The following is a 26,078-nucleotide window of genomic DNA, read 5'->3' as shown; positions in this document are numbered from 1 at the left end:
AAAAGGAAGGATTCGTTGAAGCATGCGCTGTTTCATATTCACTAGTCTCTGCTTTCCCTCTTCACGCGTCTTCGCCACGACTTTGCCTCTGCCTATGCGATCATCTTTCTCTCTCAATCTCAATCTCTCTCTCTCTGTATTTTCTGTCGCCGAACCACCAAATTCTACACGAAAAAACGACCACAGACAAAACCCAAAACGCAGAACCCACAATCGGAAACGGGAGTGAAACACAATGCTGCGCTCGTGCTGCAGGCCGCTTGAGCGCTGCTTCGGATTGCGATGTGGTGCTGGAGGAGGTGGCGATGGGCTTTGGCATATGGACTTGAAGCCCCACGCCTCCGGTGACTACTCGATCGCTGTGGTTCAGGCCAATTCGAATTTGGAAGATCAGGGTCAGGTCTTCACCTCTCCCTCTGCGACCTATGTTGGTATTTATGACGGCCATGGCGGCCCTGAAGCTTCTAGATTCGTCAACAACCACCTCTTTCCTTATTTACACAGTATGTCTCACTCTTCTTTCTTATTCGATTTAATTTTGTATTGGGGTTTAAGCAAAAATACTTGAATTTGAATATTTTGAATTGGGTTTAAGGGCATATAAGAAAATTGGGTTTAGGAGTAGTGAAAGGACTTGAATTTGATTGCTTTTGTGGTTAAAGATTCTGAGATTTTATGTGGGTTTTGTAGAATTTGCCACGGAGCAAGGTGGGTTATCGCCGGATGTGATTAAGAAGGCGTTCAGCGCCACTGAGGATGAGTTTTTGCGTCTGGTGAAGCGATCTTTGCCGGTGATGCCGCAAATTGCTTCGGTAGGGTCGTGTTGCCTTGTGGGTGCGATATCGGATGATGTTTTGTATGTGGCCAATCTCGGGGACTCCAGAGCAGTCCTTGGCCGGAGAGTTTCGGAGAGTAAGAGGAGTGCGGTGGTGGCAGAACGCTTGTCCACTGACCACAATGTAGGAGATGAGCAGGTCAGGAAGGAGGTCGAAGCACTCCATCCAGATGATGCGCATGTGGTGGTGTATACTCGTGGGGTTTGGAGAATAAAGGGCATAATTCAGGTACATCCGGATTCTTTTCATGAAACAATTCGTTCGTTGTTTGTTGCTGCCTAAAGTATGAGTTCTTATGAGGTGACTTGCATGTTGGCAACCCTAGGAGTAAGCATTATGGTTTTAGATTATCCGTTTTTTATGTATGTGCTGTATAATTTTGTCAGGCTTAGAATCAAAACTGTTGTTTTAAGTAATTGGTTGTTTCATTGATCAACATTTTTGTGCAAGATATATGAATTCGAGGCATTATCTGTTTCCCATGTCTTTATTCAGAAAAACTTATTGAACTTGGTAATTGTATTCTTAGTTGTCTAAAGAGAGTTGTATGTTCCAGGACTCTTATGCCCCGCCTCCTGATCCAGCATCTCATGCAGGTTAGTTAGAAGTGTTTGTTTTCCATGCATGAGATGTACACGAGACCCCCAGAAACATAGGAATGAAGCTTATGTAACTATCATTCACTTATTTTTTATTTATCTCCATGCAACTTTGTTGAGCATGTGAATATTTGGTTTCATATTTCAAGTGTAAAGTGTTGCAGTTAAGTGTCTCAGTTTTGCTGTTTGTACCTCTAGAGATAGTATTAGATGAATTATATGTAATGGAGTATGTGGTCTAAAAGGGTTTTTTTTTTCAGGTGTCAAGATCTATTGGGGATGTTTATCTAAAGAAGCCTGAGTTCAACAGAGACCCAATATACCAGCAATTTCTGAATCCCGTTCCTATGAAGCGGCCAGTGATGACAGCAGAGCCGTCAATCATTACTAGGAACCTTAAGCCACAGGATTCATTTTTGATATTTGCATCAGATGGCCTCTGGGAACAGTTGAGTGATGAAGCAGCAGTAGAAATTGTTTTCAAAAACCCTAGAGCTGTAAGTTCCCATCCCTCACCTATTTTTTACAGTAATATACCAAGAGGACCTTAGGTTCTCACCTTGTTATTGTCATTATCTTCGTCAATTTTTTCGGTACTTGAGCATATGCTTGTTTCCCTTCCATTTATTCACTCTTTATTCTTTCCCCTTCTAATAGATTCAAATGTTTTGAAGTAATAATAGCAGTAGGATTTCGTCCAAAAAATATATAGCAGTAGGATTAAATTATTCAAATTTGTATTTGAGTGTGTTCTGGACATCTCTGTGACAGAATTCCATTCGTTGGTTTAATATTTGCAGGGTATTGCAAAGAGATTAGTAAGGGCTGCTCTTCATGAGGCTGCAAAGAAGAGGGAGATGAGATATGATGACATAAAGAAAATTGAAAAGGGCGTAAGGCGTCACTTCCATGATGACATCACTGTCATTGTAGTCTATCTTGATCACCACAAAAGCTCCTCGAAGCATAAAATTAAGCACAGTACTCTTGGCTCCACCAGAGCACCTGTTGATATTTTCTCGGTTAGTGCAGATGATGCAGAACAGGGTCTGCATCACATCGTTTAGTGAACGAAAGAAAACCCTTGAATGGTTGATACCCTAGCATAGTGTAGTTCAGTAGTTGAAATAATCAAAAAACATGTGAATAAGGTTAGGTTTTTTTTCTGGATTGGTTGGGGTATATGAGATGAATTTTATAGCATAGGTATACAAGCACTTTTGGATGCAGACTGGGAGTAAATTTCTGCAACTGAAGGTCTTTTTTTTTTTCTTTTTCACTTCATGTACTTTGGCTGGCTCAGACTGCCTGCAAACTCCAGAGAAGTTGTAGCACCAATTTTGTAATCTTCTTCCCCTTCCTCCCCTTTCCACCACCCACCCCCCAAATATTCTAATGACAGGTTCTGTTCTGTTGATTTCTCATTGTGGTTTCTTCATGTTCATGGTTTCCATCATAAGCAACAAATTGGGTTTGATCAAACCGGCTGTTCTTTTCTTTTTCATTTTATTTTATTTTTTTTTTTTTTTGTGTTGAACATTTGGGAAAAGAAGTATTACTATACTAAGAGCTACCACAGTATATATTTGTAGTTGGATTTTAAGTTAGTTAATGTGAATGGACAAAATATAATTCAGGGGGTTAAGTTCGATTAGAGGGATAGTACTGCTTAAAATTCTTTAAGACAATGACCGATATAATTATTTAATTAAGAAAACGAACTAATTAAACCTCGGTCCACATTCTCATCTTCAGTCTAAGCATCATACCATGCAGAACACGTTGGGTTCTTGTTCAACCAAGTCATTTTCTTTTTCACATTTTCGTGGAAGTTATGAAACACGATATATTATGTTGACCAGTATAGTCAAAGCATGTAGCTTACTTCTTGGAGCAAGACTAGCAGACAGACCATTGACGTGGTCCTTGGAAAATAAGGCAATTTGAAACTTGTTGGAAAATGTTATGCAGGTTCTTACTTCCTGTCTGATATGAAATAAAACTGGCCAATTTTATTTCACATCTCAACCCATCTACCTCTCTCTAGTTACCCAATTCAAAATGGGGGTTTTGGTTTTGAGACTCATCTTAATATACTCATTCTTTAGCACATTAGTCTACTGTGGGAGCTCATTGCCAGGAAATGAGACGGATAGGTTGGCATTGCAAGCCATGAAAGCTCAAATACTGCAAGACCCCCATAGGGTCTTGAGCTCATGGAAAGACTCCATTCACTTTTGCCTATGGCAAGGTGTCAACTGCAGTCTACAGCATCATCAGAGGGTCATTCGGCTAGATCTCCATTCTCAAAATTTAGTGGGAACCATATCCCCACACATAGGCAATCTAAGCTTCTTAAGGGAACTACATCTCCAAAACAACAGCTTCAGTCATGAAATCCCTCCGGAAATCTGGCATTTACACAGATTGCAGGTACTTCGTCTAGACAATAACTCACTTAGTGGCTCTCTTCCTGTCAATGTTTCTAATTGCCTCAGCCTCATCAATCTCAACGTTGGCTACAACAACTTGGTGGGTAAAATATCGCCAGAAATCAGCACCTTGTCGAAGCTTCAAAGCCTTGTTCTGCAAGCTAATCACTTAACAGGAGAAATCCCTCCTTCCCTTGGTAATCTTTCATCTCTGATGATACTTGGTGCAAATGATAACAACTTGAAAGGAAGCATTCCTAGTTCTTTAGGTCAATTGAGAAATTTAACTAATATCTCATTGGCCTCAAATACATTGTCTGGTAGTGTCCCTCCTTCCATCTACAACCTCTCTGCTCTCATTGCTTTTTCCTTGTCACAAAACCAAATTCAAGGGAGCATTCTCTCAGACTTAGGAAACACTCTTCCTAATCTCCAATACTTTCACATTTATGGGAACCAATTTACTGGGTCCATTCCTATGTCAATATCCAATGCCACAAGTCTAGTGGAATTGGATATTTCAGAGAACAAACTAACTGGGCAAGTGCCAAATTTGCAGAACCTGGTTAACTTAGAATTATTGAGCATGGGGAATAACAACTTCAAAGGTCATATCCCCAACGACATTGCGAAACTTTCAAGCCTTAGGAGATTGAGTCTTCAAAACAATGTATTATCAGGGAGCATACCTTCCTCTCTAGGAAATTTAACAATGTTAACCAGACTCTTATTGCAAGGAAATAATCTTGAGGGTAGTATCCCTTCAAGCCTAGGGGAATGCCAGAGGCTGCTTCTTTTGAATCTCTCTCGAAATAACCTTGGTGGCCCAATACCTCAACATGTTATTGGCCTCCCCTCCTTATCAATTTCTTTGGACTTGTCTAGAAACCACTTTGTTGGTCCCTTTCCATTGAAGGTTGGACAGTTGATGAGTTTAGGGGCATTGGACATTTCTGATAACATGTTAGCAGGAGAACTTCCCACTAGCCTTGGTAGCTGTTTGAGCTTAGAAGTCCTACACTTGCAAGGCAACTTGTTCAAGGGGCCTATTCCTTCTTCTATGATTTCACTGAAACGGATTCGAGATTTGGATCTTTCTCGCAACAATCTGTGGGGTGAAATTCCACAATTTTTACAGGGGTTTTCGTCCTTGACAAATCTGAACCTATCTTACAATGAATTTCGGGGAGCTGTACCAGTTGAAGGTGTTTTTAACACTCTTAGTATGACTTCAATTGTTGGAAACAACTGGCTCTGCGGCGGCATTGCTGAGCTTCAGCTACCCAAATGCAAACATTCTAAGGAGTCCAAGGGTGGAGGATTGTCTCATAGATTCATTTTAGTAATCTCTATATCCGGGTTTCTAGGAATAGCTATGCTGCTGTCTCTTATATTTCGTCGTCGACTAAGAAAGAAGAAAAGCATGGAAACTGAAATGACAAGTTTGGAAAACTCTATATTGCAACTGTCATACTCTGCTCTCCTAAAAGCAACTGATGGGTTCTCTTCCATTAATTTGATTGGTGTTGGAAGTTTTGGGTCTGTGTACAAAGGCCTACTTCTTGATGATGATAGAGCTCAGCTTGTTGCAGTGAAAGTGCTCAACCTGTTACGCCGGGGAGCTTCTAAGAGTTTCATAGCTGAATGTGAGGCCTTGAGAAATATCAGGCATCGAAATCTTGTCAAGATTTTAACTATATGTTCGAGTGTTGATTTTCGTGGCAACGATTTCAAGGCCCTGGTTTACGAGTTCATGGACAATGGGAGCTTAGAGGAGTGGTTGCATCCAACTACTCCAACAGAGGAGGTAAGAGATGCACCTAAGAACTTAAATCTTGCTCAGAGGCTAGACATTGCCATTGATGTTGCTTGTGCTCTAGATTATCTTCATAACCATTGTGGAACACCAATAGTTCATTGCGATCTAAAGCCAAGCAATGTTCTTTTGGACGACGGATTGACCGGACATGTATCTGACTTCGGACTAGCAAGATTTCTCCCTAAAGAAACTAGTAACGTTTCTGCAAATCAAATAAGTTCCACTGGCATAAGAGGATCAGTTGGTTATGTAGCTCCAGGTAATGTTCACAGTTTCCTTTATCCTTTCTTATACAAATATAATGAGAAGAGAGTAATTTAATTCACATTTGTAGTGATAATTTGTGATGTTTTGAACTGTAGAGTATGGTATGGGAAGTAAGGTGACAACATATGGGGATGTCTACAGCTTTGGCATTCTCTTGCTAGAGATGTTTACAGGCAAGAGACCCACTGACCTCATGTTTAGTGAAGGCTTGAACCTTCATAATTTTGTCAAGGTGCCTTTTCCTGAGGGAGTTACAGAAATTGCAGATCCACTACTTCTTCAAGGAGATCACACCAGAAGGAGAACCAATGACACTCAAAAAAAGCTGAAGTGCTTGTGTTTGATCTTTCAAATTGGAATTGCTTGTTCTGTTGAATCCCCAAGAGACCGAAAGGATATTAGTCATGTTGCCTCTGAATTGCAATCCTTTAGGGACATTCTTCTTAGGTAGGCCTGTAAACTTTCTCTGCTCTCTTGTGAAGGCTTTAGAGGTTCTCTAAATCTTATACATCAAGAAAAGAATCTGTGGTGCCAAATAGGACTTTGACTTACAGAAGTGGTCTCATGTTCGAATCCATGTGCCACATCGCTTGTATTTAAAAAATAATAATCAGTGGCAAAATTTTGTGAGGAGTAAAAATTATTCACCACTGAGATACTTTGTGTGGAGTTCTGCCACATGTTGTATTATAGTTCTATTGAAAATCAATCACTATGGTATGTACTTTTATTCACTCAAAATGGAATTTGGGTAAGTCGTTTACAAAAATTTAAGAGCTCTCTTCTCTTGTTGTAATGTAATTCCTAAATTTTAGTTTTTTTAATATAATATTTTCAAAATATCACTTTGTCATTTTTAATATTTGCTATTTAGTGTAAATTCATATTAGTAATCTCAAGTTAGAATGTTTTTGACATTTTTAATTTAGACTATCGCTTGTTTTTTTTAAAAAAAAAGTGATTTAATAATTTTTCAAAACACAAATAGCATCGCAACGACTCATAATCAAATTAAGCAAACATATTAGCTTTTTGAAATGTTTTTCTTCTTTTATTACAAAAATTCTAAATTAAAATTTTTCTAAATAAAAATAAAAATTACAACTAAACGGTCTCAATTCTCAAAATTAGTGGAAAGGTTCATTCCCGTGAGAAAGATGCTTCATCTCCGCAGAAGCTATTGTCAAACGGCTTGGGAACCCAATCAAATTCTGGAATTGGAGCCCCGTTTATTGAATTTTCCCAAGCTCTATCGTCAAACCCATCTTTTATAGGGCGTGGCAAAGTGAGAACATGAGTGCAAGTAGCTTGGTTGCAGAGGCAGTTTGGAAGGCCATTGAATCAACTGGTTCAGGTCCTTTCTATTTCCCTTCTTTTCTCTTCCTAATTTGTTTGTTTTTTGTTTTATTGTTCTTCTTTTTTGTTTTTGAGTATTTCCCACTTAAAAGACATAACCTTTGCTTTCATTTTTGATAAATATAATGTCGGCATTGATGAGAAGGACCTAATTGAAATGGCTGAAATGGGACAGTGACCGATGATCAGCTCTCCATGTTAGTCGCATCTCATTTCAAATTCTTTGTTAAACCTTTTTGAGAAAAGCTGAAAATTTTGTTCCAATAATGTCTGTTGCGGTCAAAATTCAGCTTGCATTTCTTGTTCGGCAAGAACTTGGAGAGGGCAACAAGGATAGTGGATCAAAGAGGTGTCAAGAGGGTTTTGGGTGAGCCCAGTGGACGTTCCATCTTTCAGGTTTGACTTTTATTCATATCACTTTCTGGGTTTCAAATGAATTTAGTATTTCAGGTATGCACATCGAAGCAGTTTGGGCAGAATCTTGAATGTAAATTACTTGAAAATTGAGCAACAAGTTTATCTTTATGGCTGGAACTGCCAAGAAATCTCTTGGAATTTGTTTAGTTGTTTAATGTTCATCTTCAGCCAAAAAGATAAGAAATTTGGTAACTCTTTTAAAAAATAAGAAATTTGGTAACTTATGCAGATCAATTCAGGAGAAAGAATCATGTTTGTTTGGGCCAAATAATTATAAATTTATGTTAACTTCTTAAGTAGAAAGAAAACTTAAATCCCAGTTCTCATTTTATGTTGTCCGGTTAGGTCGTAGGAGAATCCCGGAGGAAGGAGGAGTACTTCTGTTTTGCTGAGCACTATTGTGCCTGTTATTCATTCTTCTATGACATTGTAAACAGAGGAGAGCAGCTTTGTGTGAGATTCCTCAATTGCTTATCATTATTTAGTTCCCTGAAACTAAAGAACAAGTTTGTTCGTATTTTTACTTTGTTTCTTCTTGTCCAGTGTAAGCATCAACTAGCTGCAAGGCTTGCTTCATCATTGGGAGCATGCGTTGAAGTTAAGGTGTCTGATGAACAGTTGGCTCTACTGCTTTCTAAACTCTGACATACGTGGATGGCCAAAATTTAGACTTAGGAGTTGAAGAGTACCGCAAGAGCAGGTCACATGATCTGAATTTTAACATAATCAGTGGAAGAAATATAGAGGTAGTGCCTCCAATATAGGTTATGGAAATGTTGATGGACTAGTTTCTAAACATTGCATGTATTCTGTGCTTGGAACTGCTACCAGCATGATCTGGAATCACCTCATTCTGCTTCTTATTGAAGCATTTACTTTATAAAACCTTCTTGGTTCGTTTGCATTTTGTGAATTCTCCAACTTTCCCTACTAGCCATCTAGAAAACAGTTGTCATGTTTCAGAAATGGCTCTTCCCTTTAATTATTTGTTTATGTCATGTCTCCAGGAACTGCTCATGAGATGCAGGTGGTGATGATATTGTAGACAAGTTTGTAATTCAGACCCTCCATGTGGTTCTTTGGGGAAATCATATAGCATTTGCTAATCATCTTTCACATCACATTTTCCATTTTGTTGTAGAAAATGGTTGATTGTATATGTGAATCAGTAAAATCCCTATTTGCTGCTTTTGTGAATTGATCTTCCAGGTTGATAATTGACAATACATTTGGCCATAACAAAATCTTTGGATGGTAGATTTGTAATTTACGGTAGTCGATTTATATGGTTGGGTTAAACAGTTTTCTAGTCCAATAATTTATATCATGATGCTTCAGTTGTGCTCAAGGTGACCAATTCAAATTTGTACTAATTTGGCCTTGATTTGTTGGATAACTGATGTAGGATATGGGTGAATTGAGTATTAGTTTAGCGGAAGCCAAAATAATGGAAAACAGAAAATAGAACGAATAAGGATAGGTTTGGAATCACTCTAGGGATTTGGCTTCACACCAAGGAATCTCTGGAAAATAAACTTTTCTTAATATCTCAACAACTTAACTCCCTAATGAATTACATGAGAGGGGTAGCAAACTAAAACCTGGAATATTTAGTCATATACCCATTCTTAGCACTAAAACTATAAATAAATCCTACACCATTTAATTTCTATAATCAAACCCAAAAAAAACCCAAAAAATGATAGATGGCCCTATTGAATTTAATTTTGATTATTAAATTACTTTGATGCCTTATTGAGTGTTTTGGGTTTTTTTTTAATGAGGTTTTGGGGTTGGGTTTGTTTTAAAAAATCAATGGTAATTTTGTAATTTAAAAGAAGTTAAAAGTCTTTTTGTTATATTGTAAATGGGCTTTGGATGTGTTTTTTAAGTCCATTTCATATAGGGTTTTTTTAAAAAAAATTTGGGCTCCTATATTGGGTATAATAGTGAATATCCCTAAAAAAAATCTCTTGCTAAAACAGAAATTCTAACCTAAATAAAATAGAAAACTTAGAAATCCTACTGAAACCTGAAAAACTTAGAGAACAAGTTAGAAACTAATCGCATGAATCAAAAATTGCCAGATTTAAAGACCAAATTAAATAACTTCCTCTTCCATCTCTTTCTTTTGTAAACCCTAATGGGTTTGACAAAGATGTACTCATCAATAACCCCACAAATACATTTGGGTTGTTTGTACTGATTTGGCCTTAAGTGATGCATCTAGCTGAATTACCCAAAAAAAGGGACTTGAAATCATTGCAATGTAAGACCAAAATTCATGGACTTAATTCATAATTCACACAAAATTACAAAGCCAATAAACCCTAACCACCAAGATTTTGTATTACAACCTTAACTAAACAATTCTAACAGCAGCATAAGAAAACCAAACCAACAAGACAAAGGAACAAAAACAAGAAAAACAAAAAAAGAACTTGGGCACCACCACCACCACATCAAGGAACAAGTCTGTAAGATTTCATCTTATCAATCCAAGTTACAAATGATGTCCTTGAGTTCCTGAACCCCACAAAGCCATGCTCTTTGCTCTTATTCATACTGTCCACACTTGACTCTACCCCAAACATGACATCCACAAACCACCAATTCCCAATCTCTTCCAATTTTGTAGGCACCAGATCATTCTCTCTCACAATCTCATCCCACACTGGCCCCTTATCTTTCATCATCTCCTCCATGCTCGGCCTCAATTCGCCCTCGTCATCATCATCAAAGTCCTCAAACTCCATGTCAAACTGTTCTGCCAAAACCCTCCACAAATGCTTCCACTTATACACATCCCCATTGCTGCAATTGAAAGCCTCATTCTTTGCATAAGGATCAACTGCTGCCCATATCTGATGCTCAGCAATCAGGTCAGCATCTGAGGCATCCCAGTACCCGTTCCACACTCCTCTGCTCCCCGAAAACCTCAGTTTCTTCCCTACGTGCTTACATATCGCAGCGTAAACACACAAACTCCCCACTATGTTCATCAAGCAATACGGCGAAAACCCGAAAATCACAGTAGGCCTGTGCACTGACCATGTCAACCCCTCCTTCTTCACCTCCTCAAACAAAATGTCCTCCAATGTGTAGTAAAAGTTGGGCACGTTGAGCCTCGGGAGGTCCTCATGAAATGGAGGCTCATGAGGCTCAACTTTTCCCAACATCTCAAATGAACCAACGTAATGCTTGCGACCTGTTTGCAAGCATATGTGCTGCAAATTTGGTGCATTTGGGATCACAGCATCCAACAAGTTTCGAAACATGTTGCCATTGGCCTCGCAGTTCTCTGCTTCCGTGGGCTTGCTGGCCCAAGTGACGTAAAAGATGTGTGTGACATCGGTCAGTTGGGAGAGTTCAGAATGTGTTTGATGAGGGTCTGAGAGATCACATTGGATGTACTCGATGGGATGATCAGCGTTCCAATCCGGGCGGGCCCTGCGGGCTACCCCGTAGACCTTCCAGGGCCCACCGGGGGTGTCGGGGAGCGGCAGGATATCAGCAAGGCTGTTGCCCACGATCCCCGTGACCCCAGCCACCAGTGCCACGCTCTGGTACTTGGGTGGTGCATCGTTGGGATCAAACTTTTTCTGGTTGTTGATGGTTTTTGCGGGAGAATTGTTAGCAGATGATCACGGACATTGGAACTCAAACAATTGAAGAAAAAAAAAATTGATGGGTTTGTGGAGAAAGTGCTTACCTTTGCAGCTCCTATGGCTCCTGCCCACCACCAGCTCATTGTTGTGCTGTTTTGGTTGCACCAAAATTGACCAAGTGTCTCAAAGTCTCAATGCTTCCGGTGTCTTCAACACTACTACTTTCTGAGTTTATTATGTTGTCGGTTCATGGTCGGATTGTGCGTTGGTCTCTCTTATATTTGGGAGATGGGAAAATCTTATCCTTAAATGTTGGCTGGTGATTATCCTTTTTCTTCTAAAGTTTGGCCGATGATTATCCTTTTTTCCCTGCAAGTGCATTTAATGTGATTAGTCGGCTAGATGTCTGAGTCACAGTTGTAATAATGTGATAAACGCGTTAAAGAAACATTTTGGTTTGAGTTTTTATATTTAAGCCCCACACTTTTTATGTTTATCTCAATATTTAAATCATCAAACTTTAAGTTTTATTATTATGTAAAAAGACAAAAAAGGTCCTCCAATTTAATACTTCATCCTAATACATTTATACACACACCCATACACCCCACCACTCTTCATATTAAGTTTTATAAAAACACGAACTCATCTAGATCCTATTGTCATATTACTCTTCTCTTTCATCTAAGAAACATATTATACTCTCATCTTCTCTTTACAAATACTAAATACGACAAATTGTAATTAATCAAACAAATCAGAAATAATAATAATAATAATCAAAATTAAAGAAACAAAACTAGAGGGTGTAAAAAAAAAGACCTTGACTGCAAAGGAAAAAAACAATGCCTGCCTAAGCTTTTGATTGATATGAAATCTGGAAATTGCCATATGGGTTTGCTTTGTTGAACAAGAAAATTTAAAAATAAAATAAAATTTAATTTAAAATAAAATAATGATGCTACACATTTGACAAAAGTGTTTTTATCTCTTTTAAGTAATGTGATGTTGAGGTGAACTTCGAGTGTGTGATAGGCAAGATCGCGGGGTGTGGAGTGTGAGGTTGATGAGTTTTTTATTTATTTTTTCTGTTGGGTGTGTATTTAAGGGTAGTTTGGGAAGATAGTAGGATTTTCTTAGAACTTGGGGTGATCACTTAGAATATGGGGTGAACAAAGAAAAGTGTGGGGTTTAAAAAACTCATCTTCTATGACATTGTAAACAGAGGAGAGCAGCTTTCTATGAGATTCCTCTCTTATTTTTACTTTCTTTGTTTTTTTTTCCAGCATAAACATCAACTAGCTGCAAGACTTGCTGCATCATTGGGAGCGTGCATTGAAGTTAAGGTGTCCCGATGAAGAGTTGGCTCTACTGCTTTCCGAACTTTGACAAACATGGACAGTCGAAACGTAGCATTAGGAGTTGAAGATGCCGCAACAGCAGGTGATAATTGAACTGGTTTTACATGAACTGCAAGCATGATCTGAATTTTAACATTCTCAGTGGAAGAAATATAGAGGTGGTGCCTCGAATATAGGTTATGGAAGTGTTGATGGACTAGTTTCTAAACGTTACATGTATTGTGTGCTTGGAACTGCTACCAGCATGATCTGAAATCGCCTCATTCTTCTTCTTATTGAAGCATTTACTTTATAAAACCTTCTCTGTTCGTTCGCATTTTGTGAATTCTCCAAGTTGCCTACTAGACTGGCTACTAGCCATCTAGAATACAGTTATGTTTCAGAAATTGTTCTTCCCTTTAATTGTTTATTTATGTCAGACAACAGCAACAAATGAAACCATGAAATAGCATTTCCACAAGTAGATTAGATCTTTCCTCGGGTTTAAAAATGGTTCTCGGGCATCTCTAATCGGAAATGTACTTTAACTACTTTGCCATAAGCATGGCAGCTAGTTCAAGTGCGGATTGACGAAGGAACAAGTCTGTAAGATTTCATCTTACCAATCCAAGTTACAAATGATGTCCTTGAGTTCCTGAACCCCACAAAGCCATGCTCCTTGCTCTTGTTCATACTGTCCACACTTGACTCTACCCCAAACATGACATCCACAAACCACCAATTCCCAATCTCTTCCAATTTTGTAGGCACCAGACCATTCTCTCTCACAATCTCATCCCACACTGGCCCTTATCTTTCATCATCTCCTCCACGCTCGGCCTCGATCAGCCGTCGTCATCCTCATCAAAGTCCTCAAACTCCATGTCAAACTGCTCTGCCAAAACCCTCCACAAATGCTTCCACTTATACACATCCCCATTGCTGCAATTGAAAGCCTCATTCTTGGCATAAGGATCAACTGCTGCCCATATCTCATGCTCAGCAATCAGATCAGCATCAGAGGCATCCCAGTACCCGTTCCAAAATCCTCTGCTCCCAGGAAACGTCAGCATCTTCTTCCCCTCGTGCTTACAAATCGCAGCATAAACGCAAAAAGTCCCCACTATGTTCATCAAGCTATACGGCGAATGTGCACTGACCATGTCAACCCCTCCTTCTTCTTCACTTCCAAAAACAAAATGTCCTCCAACGTGTAGTAAAAGCAGGGCACGTTGAGCCTTGGGAGGTCCTCATGAAACGGAGGCTCATGAGGCTCAAATTTTCCCCACATTTGAAATGGACCAATATAATGCTTGCGACCTGTTTGCAAGCATATGTGCTGCAAATTTGGTGCATTTGGGATCACAGCATCCAACAAGTTTCGAAACACGTTGCCATTGGCCTCGCAGCTTTCTACTTCCGTGGGCTTGCTGGCCCAAATGACGTAAAAGATGTGTGTGACATCGGTCAGTTGGGAGAGTTCAGAATGTGTTTGATGAGGATCTGCGAGATCACATTGGATGTATTCGATGGGATGATCAACGTTCCAATCCGGGCGGGGCCTGCGGGCCACCCCGTAAACCATCCAGGAATGGATTTATTATCAATTAATAGACAGATAAGAAGGCACAAGGAAGAATCAGAAATGGATTTATAATACCATTTATCTCTAACCTTCGATGAAACTCCAGAATCAGAAATGGAAATGTTCAACTATTTATCATACAATGGTCATGCCATGATATGTTACAAGCTTACAGCGACGAGATTTTCACAATTTTTACCATCATAATACAGACATTGGCAATCTGTGGTTGTTGAAGAGTTATGTACCTTGAAATTACTCAGCATGCCACTACTTTTCATCTCAGCTGATCTATACAATATCTGCCGCAGACCATATATATTGAGTTGAACAAACATATAATCCCCCAGATACAAAATATTCACAATATCCTGCAGCTAGCCTTCCATAGAAACAACAAAATCATGTACAACAACAACATTACATCCTTCTCGTATCAATGCCCGAACAAAATATATGTAACATGAGCATAGAAAGAGTAATGAAGGACTTGATGCATTAAAGTGTTCGAGGCTAATAATAAGCCAATCGAGCTGCAACCCCATTCATAGAGGAAAAACTAGCTATGACCATTTATTTTTAATACGGTCTAATAATCTGGATTCCTCCCCATCGGAAATATGCGGATCAAGATTGCGAAGGTTATTGACAAACTTAACTCCATCATCCCGTCGATTATGTTTACAGTACCAATCTACAATGGAGTTGTATGTGTTCTTGTTTGGCTTACAGCCATTCTTAATCATGTAGCGGACCACATCAATAGCTTCGACAAACAAAGAATCAGCTGCATAACTTGCCACAAAGGTGTTATAAGTGATTACATCTGGAGCAATCCCAGCATCCCTCATTTCTGAGAACATCCGTGAAGCGTCTCTCATACGACCATTTCTACAATAGCCAAAAATGACAGTGTTGTATGAAATTATATCAGGCTTTATTCCCTTCTCCATAATCTCCCTTAGAAACTTTTCTGATTTCTCAAAATCCTCTGAGCGACTGTACATATACATCAAACTATTGTAAGTTGTCAAGCTAGGAGTATACCCCATCTCATTCATAAATTTCAAAATCTCACTTGTCTTCATAAACATCTGCCTCCGGCCATATATTGATAGCATCGCATTCAGGGTAGTTATGTCAGGTGAAAACCCTTTTCTTCTCAGCTCCAAGAAGGCATGTTCTGTTTCCATCAAAAGGTCACTTTTACTAAAAACTAGAACAAGTGTCTTTAAGAGCACAACATGGGGTTCAATCACACCAGAGTATATTTCTTCAGCAAGAACATGCATGAGCTCCATTTCTTTGCCATTGGCATAAGCATGGAGCAGAGAACTATATGTAAGCTCATTGGGTTTGCACTGACTATTCTGCATTTCAGCAAGTATTTTCTCAGACTGTTGCCAAAGCCCACCTCGAGCCAGTGCTGCCAAAACAGCATTATAGGTAGAAAGGTCTGGAGTAACACCAGCTTCTAGCATTCTCTTATACACAGCCATGGCTTGATCAAATGAACCGCACCGGCTGTATGAACTGATTAGAGTGTTGAAAGTATCCCTCTCAGGTACAAATCCTGCCCTCTTCATCTCCCTGAACACTCCCGACACTTCTGAGTCCATCCCATTTTGGCCAAACACTGCCAAAAGTGTGTTCCACGTGACAATATCGGGGGTGCACTTACATATCTTGATCTCTTCAAAAACTTTCATCATTTCTGCAAAATTTCCCCTGTTGCCATGCATCTTAATCAGGGCATTGAAGGTACAGATGTTTGGTTTGCAACCAGAACTTTTCATCTCCTCAAAAACCCTCATTGCAGGCTCATCCTTCCCAGCCTTCTCAAATCCTGAAAAAAGGGTGGTGTAGGTAAAAACATCGGGTTTAATCCCTTTCTCCACCATCTGGGTTTTCAATGCTGTTGCCTCCTCCAATAAACCATCTCTTGCATAAGCTGATATCAGTGAATTGTAAGACACAATGCTTGGAGAAAACCCATTAAACTCCATGTCTTTCAATACCTCCATTGCTTCCTTAGTCCGCCTAGACTTTCCATACACATCCAACAACGCATTATACGTAACCTTATCAGGTACATACCCTGCTGATTTCATCTCCTGAAAAACCTCAGCTGCCTCCACATGCAAAGAGCCGCGGCGACAACAAGTTATAAGTGTATTATAAGTATAAGAATCCGGGGCAATCCCAGCACTCTTCATACACTCAACAAGCGCTCTAATCTTATTCCAAGGCATACCCATTTTCCCATACACATTCAAAATCACATTGTAAGTTATCAATGTGGGCATACAACCCTCTTCCTCCATTTTCTTAAAAACAGTAACAGCCTCCCTATACCTCCCGTTACTGGCACAAGCAGTAATCAGAGAAGTGTAAGCATAAACATCAAGCGCAAACCCATCCTTATGCAAACTCTGAAACAAAGAAGTTGCAGAAGAAACCCTGCCCACTTTTCCCAGAATACTAATAATAACAGCAACAACAGAACCACTCAAAATTGAATCACAATCTTCTCGTTTCTTAAACCACTCAAACACATCTATTGCCAAGTCGAATTTCTTGTGAAAGCCTAAACCTTTAACAATACCCAGGACGTCCAGAGACAGAGAGTCCAAGCTAGAACCAAATTCATCTCTATGCAAATCAACTAAACCCAGAAGCTGCTCATCTAGTTTAGAAGAATCAAATTGTGGGTCGAGAAAGGAGTGGAGGATATGCTGACCTTGAGAGGAGAGGCGGTGGTGGGACCAGGGCTTACCGCGGTTGGAGTCACGTGACTTGCCGATGCGAGTGCGTGCTCTGGGGAGGGTGGGAGGGGAGGTGGGGTTTTGGGTTTGTGGGGTTGAGGGGTTTGGGTGGAGGAGGAGCTCTTGGAGAAGAGGGGTTACTGGCATCGGTGGAGGTGGAGGCAGTGGCGGTGGTGTTGGTGTGGCTGGGTTTTGATTTTGGTGGTGGTTTTGGAAGAAGGGTCTTGAAGAGGGTGGTGGGTTGTGAAGGAGCAGAGGGAGAGCTATTTGCTCTGCCATTAGAGATAGAGTGAGAAAATTGGAGTTCAGTGGCTGGGGGTGAGGCTTTGGTACTACAAGCAACTTCTCTTAGAAGACGAATATCTTCGAGGGAAATTGTGACTTTGAAGAGCAATCTGATATTTTCTTTTATTTTCCTTTTTTTTTAGATGGGAGTTTTTTTAATTTTATTTTGAGGACCTTGATATTTTATTTTATTTTATCTATTATTTTCCCGGTATTTTAATTTTTAAACTAAACGTCATTTTAAACCTTTTAAAACATATTAATATTTAAAGAGTATAGCCGCTCGGCTATATTCTTTATATATATATATTAACAGTAAAGCCGCCCGGCTATACCCTTAAAATATATTAATATTTTAAGCGTATAGCTGAACGGCTATACCCTTTGAATATATACGAATATTTTAATAGTATAGCCGCTCGGCTATATTCTTTATATATATATTAAAAGTAAAGCCGCCCGGCTATACCGTCAAAATATATTAATATTTTAAGCGTACAGCTGAGCGGCTATACCCTTTGAATATATACGAATATTTTAATATTATAGCCGCTCGGCTATACTCATAAAATATATTCAAATATTTTAAAGCCGATGTACTGCACAAAATGATTTTCTTTTTTTTAATTACTTTAATTAGTAATTATGTTTTAATTATTATTTATTTAGTGAATAATTAGTATTTAAATATTTTACTAATTTCATAAATTACTTAATAAATAGTTCTAAAGTATTTTAAATTATTTTATGGACTTTTTTTTAAATTTTTTTATACAAAATTAGATTGTTTAGTTTAATAGTTACAATTAAGTAATATCTTATCTTAGTCTTATTTAATTATATTAATTATTTATTTATGTTTTAATTATTCTTCATTTAATGAATAATTAGTATTTAAGTATTTTAATTAATTTCATAAATTACTTAATAAATACTAATTTATTTTATTTATTTATTTTAAATAATTTTGTGGACTTTAAATTTTTTTTTAATTTCTAAATATATTTTAAAAATAGTTTCAATTATTATAAAATTGTTTTAGTATTCAAGAAATGTATTTGAGCCTCCAAACCCTAAATCCAAGTCTCAAACCTTTCTGAAGCCTCGAACCCTAACCACTAGACTACTATGGGGCACTTATGACTAAATTAGGTTTGGATCCTCACATAACTCAACCTAGACCTAACCCTAGTTAGTTGATTGCACCTTGAGGTAGATTTTAACAAGTGATTTGTTGTCCCGAAAAAATTCATTGAGACATGTCTAGTTTAGGTCCAGTTACATCATACTAACACAAGACTCAATCTATAATTATTAAATATTAATTATTATGTATACATAATCGAAGCCCAATCAAAAGGTAAGGCCCAAGTTCCACTCCACTAATCCCACCTACCATATAGCATGTGTGGGAAAACTCCCACTTATACAGAGTAGGGACGTTCTTGTCTTTTTCAATGTGAGACTCAAGTTCATGTATTTCATTCAAACTCCAACAAATAGTTGATATATTGTCGAATCACGCTATGACTTGAATTTTAGGCTTTGGAAGCTAAAATCCATTTTTGGAATACTAAGGACTCGATTAGACTCGGGCATATAAATAATAAAAGTCAAGCATATCCTAACAAAGCAAAGGATCCTAACCCATAAAAAATTTCACAACATTAAAGTTAGTTTGAAATGTCAGGTTCAAAAATAACCAAATTTCGACCCAAATACCATGAAGTTTCTGAGAAATATAACACCATTATTACTTGACAGATGAAATATAACACCATTTAAAAACTCTTGGATCCAAAGTTCCACAAAGCTTAAAACCTTTGAGCAATGCAGATCCCGCAGTAACCAGTAATATTGCATATAGAAAGCCTACCACCACATAACAAGGAATCCAAAAGCAAAATCTCTAACTAAAGCTAGTTGTTCCTTAAGTACAAAAACTAAACACTTAGAGAAGCATAATGCAGCAGCATGGCTTTTTCACCAGTACCAAAACACAACCCCCACATTCAAAAACATTTGCTTCTTAAATGATCCGCAGTTCCAAATTTGTTCTCCTACATAGGTTGGGCTCCATCAAAGGAAATGAGGAGTGATCAACCCAGCAACCTCCAGAAATCCAACTTGGTCCTTCCCTGCAAAAATCTTCTTCAGCTTCTCATCACAAACTATAATCCTCTTGTTTTGAGGGTCCTGGAAGAATGAAGCCCAAGGACCAAGTCAGAAAGATTAGAGATAGTTAACATAAACATAGAAATGTTAATAAGAATTGAGGGAGATAATAAGATACATTATCATTAATTAAATAGACTACAACCCCCAATCATAATGGGAAACTAAACCACAATCAAGTATCCTATCTTTATCAAACCCTAAACAAACTGGGGAAAACCCAATATTCCTTGAATCCTAATTACAATATTATATTTATTATCCAATAGAATCTTTAGATAGTCACAAGAAAGGAATTATGATATAATAAGATTCGAAGATAAGCATGCAGAACCCAAAAGCTCAAGTACATGATACACCAGATTCAGAGAAAAGGGAAACGTGAGAAAAATAAAAAATTAGAGTACAAAAGTATTTATCAACCACATGGTTTTTGCTGAGTTCACATCAGCAAAGAAGAAGTGAATCAATTTAAATTGCTTTATACGTGTGAAAAAACTGCAATCCCATTGGCAGATGAGAGAAGCATTCGAAAATGCTACATGCCAGTAACTTTACACTAGCAACAAGCTGGAATGCTAAATCTTGGTAGTCCTGAATTTAAAAGTTGCGTGCACATGTACTGTGCAGATATATTTACTATTGTTTGAGATAACAGTTGACCTGCCACCATATCCAAAATCGCATAAGAAATAAGTTTAACAAAATCCAGAAACTACCAAATAAGAATATGCATGAACCAAAAAATCATTTGACCTCCTTTTACATGTAGGTACCAAACTGGAGCAACAATGCCATCTTACTACTACAAAGGAAGACAAACCTCAAATATGAGAATATAGTATGGAAAGAAAAATTAAAGGTAGTACATAACTCCACAACTCAAAACAGCTTCTACAATTCCCTTATACTGCAAATTAGGTTGCTTTCAAGCCACACATCTTAATTACGAAACCACAAGCCCTAAGTATGCAACTATCAGTCCATAACAGCCAGAATTGCATAGCCAGATCCAGAATCCCCCAAGATGATCATAAAGCACATAAGATAATCCCATAAGAACCTTTTAGGAGATAGCAAGTTGGTAATAAAAAAGCCATTATTCAACCATAAGACAATCCTTTGAAATGGTATGAGTAAAACATTTTAAATAATTCTACATATACTAGAAACATCCAACTTTGACAGATGAAAAAACATCCAGAAAACAACATACAGACAATTTATGGATCAACTTCACTCATATAAAGACAGCGTTTGTATGTCCAATCTAACCAGGATAACAAACTAGAAAATCCCAAAGTAAGCTCTAACAGAGTATATACCACTACTCATTTTTCAATCCAAGCATAGCCTGAACCAATATATAACCACATAATAGCAGCAGATAAAACTATCTAAATACACGACATAAATGAACTCTCAACTATAGAAATAACGAAACCCAACTCTTATATACATCAAAATTGTCGATTTCAACAAACAAAAAACATATCAACCAGTTAAAAACACATTAAGAACCAAACTCAAGTGCAGTAACAACAAAAACCCCACCTTTCATCCATGCCCCAAAAACCTTATCCAAGCAACAAGACACTCACATTCATAATATCAACCAATTTCAGCACAGTAGCAACAAAACCTAACACTTCCATATACACCAATATAACCTTATCCACATTTTTTTTTTCATAAAATAAAAAAAGAAAATACCATTTGAACCCCAAAAAGGCAAAGGGTTTTCGAAAAATTAAGTACCACCATGAAAAAGTGATAAAAATGAAAACTTTAAAATAAACATAAAAGAACAGAGCAAACCTGAAGATTATTTTGCTTAATGTGAGCCCAAATCAGTTTCAGAGCTTGGGTGCGAGAAATTTCAGGGGTACCCACAAGGGCTTGCATCTCGGGCGAGACTTTGCGAGGCTTCATGATGCCGCGGGGCTGGCGGGGGGTGGTGGCTGGCTTCGAGGCAGTGGCGAGGGTTGGGATACGCACCATGCGCAGGTTAGCGGGGAAGTTAGGGTGGGGAAACCTTAGAGAGGAGGATGAGGAGGAGAAAGATGTGTTGGGAAACGACGATGTCTCGCCGGAGAGGAAGGTGGAGGAGATGAGGCCTGTTGTTGCTGCCATGTCGTTTAGTCTGCTAAAGGGATAGCGTTGAGTAGAGAGTAGGAGAATTGACGAATTGAGGGTGTGAGTGAGAGTGAGAGAGTAGCTGAGCCCGTCTTACTCCTTTATGTTGGGTTGTTTTTATGTTTACCTTCAATTTGAAACCTTTTTTTTTTTATTATTATGAGACAAGGGGGACAAATTCCAAAAAGAAAGAACAACTAACTAATATAGATTAAGCGAGGCTTAATAATTCTTAAAAAATCATCTTTCAAAAAAGAGCTAACTCAAATAGAGGCCTCATCCAAATAACTAACTCCCAAATCCAAGTTAAAGCTCTAGTTTGACCACTCAAAAAACATCAATAATTCTTTACAAATGTCCCCATGGGCATGGCTCATTATCCAAATCAAATATGATCCATTTATATTATGATAGTAAATTTAGGTTTTACCCATAAAAAAATTTTCACTTTTGAAAAAAGCCAAAGCTTTTTCAAAAAAGACAGAAAAACCTCTCAACTTTCAAACCAAAGACATGCAAATGTAAAGGATTCTTTAGGAAATCAAAAAATAAATAAGGGCAATTTTGTCTATTTTGGCTTCTTTTAAAAAGTTTCTCTCTCCTTTGGGCTTTTCCAAAGTCTCCCTTATATGATCCATTTATTTATTAACCCAACCCAACAATGACATGGGTCAGCAGAACTGATCATCTCAAATTCACACAAAAGGTCCAGCTCTCAAGCTGTCAAGTGTGGGGCTTTAATTTGGACTAGGTTTTGGTGTGATTTATTTAAACTGTTCACCTCAAGTTATTAGGCTCTTGGGCGTAAGGCGCTCCAAAGATACCAAACTTTGCTGCATCTCGGATTCTCGAGGAAGCTTCTACAATGAAGAATTTAGGCAAAATTCTGTAGTGAGGGTGTTATATATGAACCCCTCATGGGGACCTTCATATTAGTCATAGGATCATTTCATTAAACTTTAGTGAAGTTGCTATTCAGATAAATCATATGGCTAATATGAAAGTCCATATCTACGGTCCATATATGACACCCTCACTTAGAGGCGGAGCTATTCACAGGCCTGAGATGGCCTAGGCCCCCCTACCATTAATTTCCTCATATTTATTAATGGTGGGATTGAACCTCTCAAATAAACTCCTCACTCTAAACTCCTCCTTATAACTTTTCCGCCTCTCAGGCTACCTTATTATCCAAGTTACAAGCTAGAATTTCCAAGATGGAAGAATCAGGGGTTAGAAGTTGATACTTGATAGGGGCCCAACCGATAATATAAAGTGGTTGTCAGTTGATTTGTGAAGTTTTCTAATAAACGGAGCCGTATGAAAGTAATAAAATATAATAATTGTAGTTGATATATTGGGTCACGTTTGATATGGAGCATTAAATTGGATTAGTTTGGACTGGATTAGTAAAATGACTGAATTTTATGTGCAATCAAGGAAGAATATGAGTATTATTTTCTAATTTGAAGGATTAGAGAGAATAATATAAGACTAGTTCAATCTAATCCTCCATATCAAACATGGTATGGGAAGTTTGGAAAGATGTCAAATTGACACAAAGGTCATCAAATTGACACCTCTCTTGGAGATGATGTTAGAAAATTAATAAAACATTCTAATTACTTCTGGAATGCATGGGAGTTGGGCAAAAGCAATGAAGCTGTTCTCTACTGATTGGTCATATATATATTTGGCATTAATTGAAAGCAATCAACCCCTTGAAAGGGAAGTGAGAAAAAGAGAGCTCTGGTATTCCTTGCTCCACAATTTAGTCTAAAGACTCTGAACCCTAATTTTGTTTGGAAATATATCAGCACCACAGCTATATACAGCCTTCATGCAGCTAGCAAGCAATAGCAACTTCGATCATGCCAGTGATTGCTACAGTCAATCAAGAAGCAATAAAGAAAGATAAACAAACAAATTAAAGAAAAAAGAAAACCATTACAGTGTTGTATATTAAAAAAACTAAGTCAAGGACTATATTGAACTTGAAAATAATGGGGCAAAACCTAATTAACCCCAAAAATAAAAAGTTATATAAAGTGATAAAACGATCCACAGATTCAAACGTTCTATACTTACCATTGAAGCAGCTTGTGGAGCATTGTAGCATCAACGTGTCACTTCTGAGTTGGTTGAGAAAAACCCTAAAAAGTCAGCTGAATCACTAGGAATGAAGGAGACGACAGAAGCTAAGCTTCATGAGTTGTGGAAGGGAAAGAAATGGACCAACAAGAGGAGGCTGGAAAGTTAACATCAAACCAAAAAAAAAACACAAACACAAACTATTACAATTAAGAAAACCCAGCTAGGTCCCTAGCTATCACATTACCATGACAACTAAGCAATCATATGGCTAGGTCCCATCACGTACGTTCTACTCCACAGCATTAGATGTCTATGTGCATGGCTAAATAATGAGCAATTAATTTCTCCTATTAAAATACATCTTCCTCTTTTATCAAAGATAGGAAGGGAAGAAGGGTTTTTTCACACACAACTTAGTAGTTCGAACTTAAGAGCACTGCCCTTTTTCTACTCGGTTAAACCCCGTTGACACTTATTAAAATAGTTCGAATGCGTTTTATTCATAATCAGCGTTTAGTATTCATTAATACATGGTTTAAATGACTTGTTGTTTAAACAATATGCTTCTTAGCAAAAACAAAAACAAAAACATGAAAAGAAAGTTCTCTCTCCACAGTTCTTAATACCTATCATATCAGAGTTTTGTTCTTTTGGGTTTCCGGAGCTAAAAGTTTTGTTCGATCTTGGATGGTTTATAAGCAAAGTCTTTGCCCTTTTCTCCTCCTCCTAACGTTCTTTTCTACTTCTTTTTTTTCCTTTTATTAATGTTTCGGAGTGGACCCAATTAATCATATTTTCTTTGTATTATCAAAAATTCCCTTTCAAAATTATGAGTCTCTTAATAATGTGTGGCTAGCTGTAAGAAGTAAGATTTTGGTTGAAGGCACCGATCACGGCGTGACAGAGCAGAGCCCCCCCCAGGGCCCACCCTTTGGTGGTGATTCGGAGTCTGGAGGACTTGGGCTCGTACGTACACATATACTTACTTAGCTTAAAAATCACACCACAACTGCCATGTAGTGGCGCGTGGGTCCCACCACACATAGATGGATAGAGATTAATCCCCGGGCCCACTGATCATAATCCTGATTCCTGAATGATGCTTCTTAACCGTAAGTGATGAAGGATAATCATGCTTCCACCTTAACTACCTGTCCTCCTCCTCTCTTCTCTCTATGTGTGTTATGTGTGTGCACAAAACAATGATTCAAGCACATGGTGGTCACTTCTTCCACTATTCATCAACAGACATGCATGTTATGGTAGGGAAAAATGTTTACTAATACAATGTATTGTTAGAATTTAATAAGATTGTATCCAATGTGCAATGAAAAACTCACACTCTAACAAGTCTTTGTCAAAGCATCGCAAGCACTTGGTGCTCATCATATATATTTGTGATAGCATTATGAGGGCAAGTCGAGATGCGGTAGTGACGGATTCATAAATTTTTCTTTTGAGGGAAAGATGAAGTTTGTATTTTACTTTTTTAAGTTGTCTTTGGATCTCTAAACTGACACGATATCTATTTTTAAAATATTTTATTGAACAGTTTGCCCTCATGATAGGCATACTCTTAAACAACGTCAAATAAACACCGAGTGATTTAGTGATTTCATATGTAACAATAATAGGGGTTATGCTGTAGATGTGGATCCGCCGGTGGTTAAAAAATTAATATGAGCTCAACTTGATACGGTAGTATCAATGATTCTATGTATGCATATGAGAAAGAGGAGTTTTAAAGTTAATCACACATAATCGTGGATCATGAATGTATGTGAATTTCATAATAGAGTTCACATACGTTTAAGTTATGAATTTGCACACGCACTCATACACGACCAACTCTAGTACAATTGGTATGAGGAAATATTCCAAACAAGCATAGTTAGGTTGTCATATCACACCTTGTGGGTGCACATGATACATCACAACCACCATATCTTGTTTCTTGTATATTCCCAACACAGACAGAAAATGAGAAAGGAAGTTGCGACATTATATCAATGTATTAATACAACCTTTTGTTGTATATACATTTATATACAAGTTCCCACATGTGTCATGTGGTATTTGCACATATAATATTAATAATACACAAATGAACGAAGAAATAAAAAGAGCTCGAGCAAGAATTAGCATTTAAGCAAACATGTCTGGTCCCACACCACGAGCCATGAGTGAGTGGGTCTGTTTTTTACCTCTACCAAACTGGGGAGGGAGTGAAAATATGGGAAGGTAAAAACGCACCGTGTCGAACCCAAAATTAATCCCACCCAACCTAGACACGCGTCAATCGCATAATGTAATCACGTTGGCGATCGTTGGGACCCACACACAGATTCAGACGGTGCAAATGCT

At 38.0% G+C, this 26,078-nt stretch overlaps 6 protein-coding genes and 1 pseudogene across 7 annotated transcripts; 3 read left to right on the top strand and 4 right to left on the bottom strand.

Moving 5' to 3' along the window:
• LOC18768681 (probable protein phosphatase 2C 63) lies at nucleotides 28–2,859 on the top strand. The gene is made up of 4 exons (XM_007199880.2): nucleotides 28–503; nucleotides 691–1,064; nucleotides 1,696–1,932; nucleotides 2,236–2,859. Exons 1-4 carry the CDS (start codon nucleotides 236–238, stop codon nucleotides 2,500–2,502), a joined length of 1,146 nt encoding a protein of 381 aa, XP_007199942.1. The 5' UTR covers nucleotides 28–235; the 3' UTR covers nucleotides 2,503–2,859.
• LOC18767427 (putative receptor-like protein kinase At3g47110) lies at nucleotides 3,497–6,624 on the top strand. The gene is made up of 2 exons (XM_020553552.1): nucleotides 3,497–5,945; nucleotides 6,049–6,624. Exons 1-2 carry the CDS (start codon nucleotides 3,497–3,499, stop codon nucleotides 6,402–6,404), a joined length of 2,805 nt encoding a protein of 934 aa, XP_020409141.1. The 3' UTR covers nucleotides 6,405–6,624.
• On the top strand, nucleotides 7,073–8,992 carry LOC18767563 (zinc finger SWIM domain-containing protein 7). Of its 2 annotated transcripts, XR_002272782.1 has the most exons (6): nucleotides 7,073–7,307; nucleotides 7,485–7,506; nucleotides 7,600–7,705; nucleotides 8,072–8,179; nucleotides 8,270–8,472; nucleotides 8,734–8,992. XR_002272782.1 is itself a non-coding variant. In XM_020569645.1 (5 exons), exons 1-5 carry the CDS (start codon nucleotides 7,247–7,249, stop codon nucleotides 8,369–8,371), a joined length of 399 nt encoding a protein of 132 aa, XP_020425234.1. In that variant the 5' UTR covers nucleotides 7,073–7,246; the 3' UTR covers nucleotides 8,372–8,965. The 2 variants fall into 2 exon arrangements, 1 of the variants encoding a protein (XP_020425234.1); XM_020569645.1 differs by having other exon boundaries at nucleotides 8,270–8,965.
• Nucleotides 9,962–11,569, bottom strand: LOC18768093 (3-oxo-Delta(4,5)-steroid 5-beta-reductase). Its single transcript, XM_007201015.2, has 2 exons — nucleotides 11,439–11,569; nucleotides 9,962–11,328 (listed from the first exon to the last, which is right to left on the bottom strand). The coding sequence occupies exons 1-2, from the start codon at nucleotides 11,475–11,477 to the stop codon at nucleotides 10,189–10,191; spliced, it is 1,179 nt and encodes a 392-aa protein (XP_007201077.1). The 5' UTR covers nucleotides 11,478–11,569; the 3' UTR covers nucleotides 9,962–10,188.
• LOC18768764 lies at nucleotides 11,620–14,276 on the bottom strand (annotated as a pseudogene).
• Nucleotides 14,365–17,496, bottom strand: LOC18768585 (pentatricopeptide repeat-containing protein At5g02860). The gene has a single exon (XM_007199605.2). The coding sequence runs from the start codon at nucleotides 17,301–17,303 to the stop codon at nucleotides 14,823–14,825; it is 2,481 nt and encodes an 826-aa protein (XP_007199667.1). The 5' UTR covers nucleotides 17,304–17,496; the 3' UTR covers nucleotides 14,365–14,822.
• On the bottom strand, nucleotides 19,039–21,814 carry LOC18767457. Its single transcript, XM_007200515.2, has 2 exons — nucleotides 21,303–21,814; nucleotides 19,039–19,505 (listed from the first exon to the last, which is right to left on the bottom strand). Exons 1-2 carry the CDS (start codon nucleotides 21,615–21,617, stop codon nucleotides 19,389–19,391), a joined length of 432 nt encoding a protein of 143 aa, XP_007200577.1. The 5' UTR covers nucleotides 21,618–21,814; the 3' UTR covers nucleotides 19,039–19,388.

The sequence above is a fragment of the Prunus persica genome, chromosome G8 (assembly GCF_000346465.2).
Source record: "Prunus persica cultivar Lovell chromosome G8, Prunus_persica_NCBIv2, whole genome shotgun sequence".
Lineage (NCBI taxonomy): Eukaryota > Viridiplantae > Streptophyta > Magnoliopsida > Rosales > Rosaceae > Prunus > Prunus persica.
The sequence above is the reverse complement of the archived record's forward strand: the minus strand, read 5'-3'. Positions and strand labels throughout refer to the sequence as shown.